The 6,000-nt window shown below is 34.9% G+C and overlaps 1 protein-coding gene across 1 annotated transcript in view; it reads right to left on the minus strand.

Annotated features, from left to right (window-relative positions):
• Nucleotides 1–5,184, minus strand: part of LOC127412436 (golgin subfamily A member 7B-like) — a 46,582-nt gene extending 41,398 nt beyond the window's left edge. The window contains exon 1 of the mRNA XM_051648782.1: nucleotides 4,826–5,184. Coding sequence (XP_051504742.1) covers nucleotides 4,826–4,837 — 12 coding nt within the window. The 5' untranslated portion in view covers nucleotides 4,838–5,184. The remainder of the gene's footprint in view (nucleotides 1–4,825) is intronic.
• Nucleotides 5,185–6,000: the final 816 nt, after the last annotated feature.

A 6,000-nucleotide genomic window follows, 5' to 3' on the forward strand; every position in this document is an offset into this window, starting at 1 on the left:
TTTGTCTTTCTCAGGGGAATATATAAGTGTGCACAATTATTAGGCAACTATCAGTGTGCACAATTATTAGGCAACTAAATTACAAAAATAATTTCTCCCAACTCAATTGTTTATTCTCAATTTTTAGAGTAAGCGCAACAAATAAGTAACACAAAATGACAACTGAATAACATTTTTGGCCTTTCAAAAATATTCAGTGACCAATATAGCCACCCTTCTTTTCAATAACTGCCCTTATAATCCTTCCATCCATGGAGTCTGTCAGTTTCTTGATCTGTTCACAATCAACTTTCACTGAAGCAGCAACCACAGCCTCCCAAATGCTGTTCAAAGAGATGTATTGTCTTCCCTCATTGCAAATCTCATGTTTGAGAAGGGCCCACAAGTTCTCAGTAGTATTTAAGTCAGGTGAGGAAGGGGGCCAAGTCATTATTTAGGCATATTTGAGGCCCTTACTGACTTGCCAAGCAGTGGAGTACTTGGATGCATGTGATGGAGCATTGTCCTGCATAAAGATCATGACCTTCTTGAATGCTGAGTACTTCTTCCTGTACCACTGCTTGAAGAAAGCACTTTCCAGAAACTGGCAGTAGGTTTGAGAGTTGAGTTTCAGTCCATCTTCAACTCGAAAAGATCCAACTACCTCATCCTTAATGATAGCAGCCCATACCAGTACCCCTCCTCCACCTTGCTGGCACCTGACTCGAATTGGTGCCCTGTGTCCATTAGTGGTCCAGCCACAGGTCCATCCATCTGGTCCATCAAGAGTAACTCTCATTTCATCTGTCCATAAAACCATTGAAAAATCTGTCTTCATGTATTTCTTTGCCCAATCTTGACAGTTCATCATGTGAATATATTCAGTGGTGGTCGTGTTTCAGCCTTCTTGACCTTAGCCATGTCTCTGAGCACTTGACACCTTGTACTTCTGGACACTCCAGGTAGGTTGCAGTTCTGGAATATGGTGGCACTGGAGGATAATGGGTTCCTGGTAGCTTCATGTTTAATTATTCTCAAGTCTTTTGCAGTTAATTTGCGTCTTTTCTTCTCCATGCATTTTTTGCGCCCCAGTTGACTATTCGCAACAAAACGTTTGATTGTCCGGTGGTCACGCATCAATAGTTTAGCTGTTTCAAGAGTGTTGCATCCATCTGAAAGGCATTTTACAATTTTTTACTTTTCAGTGCCAGTTAAATCTCTTTTTTTGCCCATTTTACCTGAGGTAATGAAGCTGCCTAATAATTATGCACACCTTGATATAAGGTGTTAGTCACTTTCGCCACACCCTCCCTCATTACACAAATAAATATCACCTGGAAATGATTGAATCCAATAAGCATTCAAGTTTATATGGTTTGGAGTTGGAAAATTTGCATGGAAATAATGATAAGATCAGAATACTCACTTGCCTAATAATTGTGCACGCAGTGTATATGTCTGTTTGCGTTCTGTGACAGCTGAAGTATGTGCAACAATGAACAAGGAGAAAATAGACATTGTTTTTAATTTGTTGACCAGAATTTTTTTTTGTTTTTTTTTTTGTTGTGAAAAATATGTTTGAGAAAGCAACTTAAAAGTAAAGTAATTAGTTATGTGTTTAATTTTTCTATGAAGTAATCAGTAAAGTAATCTGATTATAATTTTAAATAAGTAGTTAGTAATTTGTAGTGGATTACTTTTTTTGTAACTTAACCAACACTGTGAGGGATCCAACCACTTTTGACGTCAATGATTAACCCGGATGGTCACATCTTAATTTTTCTATATATTCCTCATGGCTTCAAAAGACATTGAATTAAACACACAAGTCATATGGATTACTTTTATGACACTTTTATAGTACTCTTTGAAACTTGGCAGAATAAATCATTCTCCATGTTCATGGTATGGAAAAGTGCAGCTCAGACATTATACTTATGTTGTTTTATGTTTCACAAAAAAGACAATAAAACAGGGTCCAAATGACATGAGGGTGAGTAAATTATAACAAAATTGTCATATTTTGGTGAAGTATTCCTTTACTGGCCATTTTGATTCCTCTGCACAAGGGTAAAAACACTATTAACTTTGGAGTCTCATCAAAACAGATCCTCTAAAAATCCTCTAAAGGCTTTCTACAGCAGCCCTGTGCAATAAACAGAAACACGTCACTTGTCACAGGGACCCTAGAGCTTGCATAACACAACCTGATTTATTTTCAGCAGTAGTTATTTTAAGGATTCATTGTACTTGATTTAGGAAGCTTGTGATCAAGATACTATAAGATCCATCTAAAGAAGTGTCAGAATAACAAACACAGAGTTAACAAGCACTGAATGCCAAACTGACCAGTGAACCAAAAGAAAGGCACTTGGAGCGTTCTTAGTACATTCAGATGACTCATTGCAATATATTTCAATATAACCGAGCAGGATGGAGGACAACAAGACCACAAGATGCCCAAAGCAACAGGAAACACATTTTCTCTAGCAAACGTTGGCTTGGTAAGAGTTAACAATCAGTTTCAATTGGTATATCCCAGTACAAATAACTAGGTTGCTGAGGGATATAATTGTTTCCCTGAATACATTACAAACAGAGAAATATCATTGTATATTCTCACTGGAGGGATTTGCCTGCCTTTTGAATGAATTTGTAATCAAGATGGCTTGAGTATACAGACAGAATGTAGGTTGCCATGCAATCTATACAGGTGCCTAAATATAAACCATTTATGTTGCTATTTGGAAGGATGGATTAAGAGAGGAAATTATATTTTGGAAGATATGCCAAAAAACATATGGAGCTAAGTGTTTTTCACAAGCACATACAGTATATATTAGTTGTCCAATTAAGAATTAATATGAGATAAATGTAGCTTTATGTTTGTGTCTCTCCTCACTGTAAAATCTAATTAGTTGACCTTACTTAGATTTTTCAAGGCAATCGGTTTGCATGCTTAAAACATACTTATTTGGCTCAAGTAAACCGAACGTATTTTTTAAAGTAATTTTAACTAGTTACAAGTAAGCTTAACTCATCTATGATTAAAGTATCATTGCTTTGATTTAATTATTTAAATTGGGTTATAACATGTCTTATACGAAAAGATATGAGGGATAAGGGAAATTATGACTAGACTTTAAGTTAGCCATATGGCACACTGTACTCTACTCAGTACTTCATAGTGCACATAAATCTGCCCTTTGTAAAGTACAATTGAGTAAAGAAGAATGTGTTAAACCAAACAGGCTCCAATTTGACCAGAGGTAACACTTATCACCCTCATGGTGACTTAACAAAAATCTCAGTTATCAACCAGCTACAATAAAACAACAACTATAGTCATAAGAATTAAAACTAAATACATTTTTAAATAAAAAACTATTATTTTACTTCATAAGTTCCCTTGTTTTGACCAAACATAATTTATTCAAGCATACGGGTTTATGGGTATTCCACACAACTGCAATTTTGTACTTAGTAATTTTTAATTAGTAGTACTCGAAGCCAAATTTGAAAGAACTTATGTATTTGAGTTATGATTCCATTACTGTGATGTGACATTTCAGGTTAATAATGATTAATTAGGACCACTTAAATGTTTTTATTAATGACAAATTTAGGATTTAGAGAGTAACTGTAACTTAGTAAGAATAGTAAAAATGTAAGGTTAAGTTGAGTAAACTATTTTTTATAATTTGAGATGACTATTAGTGTTTACAGTGCTCATACAATATGAGATCGATTGATAACTTATTTCTACATCACTTGTGGGTTTGCATGTCAAGTAAAGCATTACGCTTCTTGAGGCCTTGCCTTACAATGATTTTGCTACTTAAAACACCCTTAACTGTGGTAAAATCACTGTAACGCATGTATCCTTAGTAAGATGAAAACAGCTGTAAATAGGTACAGTTTGGTGGATGTATCTTAAAAAGCGGTAAGAAGAATTAGTAAGACATTTTGGTAGTTTAGGGATTATATATATATATATATATATATTTTTTAACCTAACCCAAGTCTGTAAAATAACAATATGCTGGCTTTGTAAAGCCAACATAAATTAACATTAGTCCACGAAATAATATAGTTAATTAGCCTAACTGTGTGCTGATTACGGTTGCCAAGTAACGTGGCAAATTGGCGCTAAATATGTATTTTAAGAATTGTGCAGTTACAGGTGTGTATCACCGGTTATTTTGTTATGGCTAGAACTCTAATCCAATCATATTCGGAACAGTTTGTTTTATAACCTTCCTTTTCAAGTGTGAATTTCCTTCATGCCATTTAATCACAACACGCAGCGTTTCCTTTGAGGAATTCATTTTTTTTTTTTTTTTTCTAACAGTAAAGGCAAGAGGTTAGTTGCTGTGTTGCGGTTTTAAAAACGAGTATAGCCTATAGGCTACTTTTAATAATGCGTCTGTGGGTTGTTGAGGGATGGATCTTGATTCGGTCTGTATGTTTGTGTCTCTGTCCAGGGTGCTGAATAATCCATCAGTCTGTCTGTTTCACTCACTCAATCTTCATCAAACCCTGTCTGCTCTTACCACAATATATTTGTGTTTCGCGATAAAATACGAACTTGACTCAAGGAAAGCTCAGTATAATGTCGAAGAAATTATCTTAAAGAAAAACAGCGACTACATTTCTTAATTGGCTTCTTTGATCGCGTCTAACTAAAAGCGTTTATACAGGACACATAGTGATCAGGATTCAAACCCACAGCAGGTGTCAAAATAACTTCATTCAAACCATCGATTCGTGAATAAGGTCCTGCTGTCCGCAGCAACGCTCATCATCTCTCATGAAGCTCAAATGAATGTGTTTTAATAATACTTACCTCTGTCGCCATGATGCCTGAGTCGGTGGACTATCCGTCCCGGTGCTGAAATCCGCTGTTATCCACTCGTGGGACAGTAACGGATGGATGAAAGCGATGAAGAGGGTGGAGCACCGTCATACTGTTGGAGGAGGAGTGACTAGTACAGATGTGCTTCACTTCATGCCTGTGAATAGGCCTACCCGGGATTTGTATAGAGACTCCGAAAGAGGAACAGCAGGACCAGAGGATCATATCACCCCCATACATAAACCCTGGGGTAAAAAAAGAGTTTCTTGAATAAAAAATGTAAACACCAATGTTGACGAACTGAAAATGCATTTGAAATGCCAATTCAATACATTCATTTGCAATCGGTGAGGTCGAAAACAAGATGCAGAGTTTGAATTTCTGGAGAAAGTTGAATTAGAACAGAATGAAAGATTATAACTGTCTATGAGAATAATAAATAAATAAATGTTGCAAGCATATAGTTTTTAATAATGCACTTAATATTTAGAATGAAAATTATCCATACACGTGTTCATACACGCAACAAATGTAGTATTTCCAGAAACATTATCTTAATAATTTAATAATCAGTGTTTGAATTGCCAGCCATAGAATTTTGCTTTTGATATACATATATTTTATTAGCCTATATTTTATAAATTAAGTTTCATTTATAGTAATGGAGCATGGTTGAATATGCCATTTTCCAAAATGTTGTAAGTGAAAATGTACATCAAAATATTATTTTGTAAGGTTAGCTAAAACAATGTAGTGGGTATTTTGTTGTTCTGTATTGGAAAACAAGCAAATAAATAAATGAAATCTGTTTTAATGGCATGTTGCATGAATTTGATGCATGCATTACAATATTACATTCATAATTTGTCGAATACATATCAGGGATAAAATTGACATGATTAGTCAAAATTACTAATGTAATTATTTTGTCAGAAAACATCTTATGAAATCCCTCTGTTGTGTGACAATATTGAAATTCTGATTGCAATGTATTATATTCCTCTTCCTTTCATTCCAATTCAAGCTGTTCTGCATAACCTATTTAATTCAAATTCCAACTTTTGACTTTCAGAAACATCTGGGTATTGGAAAGTGATTTAAGTGCTTACTGTAAAGTGATGGCATTGATATTGCTTGACACTAATGCTTCAATAAACATTTAATAT

Source organism: Myxocyprinus asiaticus, chromosome 21 (genome assembly GCF_019703515.2).
Source record: "Myxocyprinus asiaticus isolate MX2 ecotype Aquarium Trade chromosome 21, UBuf_Myxa_2, whole genome shotgun sequence".
In the NCBI taxonomy this organism is placed as follows: Eukaryota; Metazoa; Chordata; class Actinopteri; order Cypriniformes; family Catostomidae; genus Myxocyprinus; species Myxocyprinus asiaticus.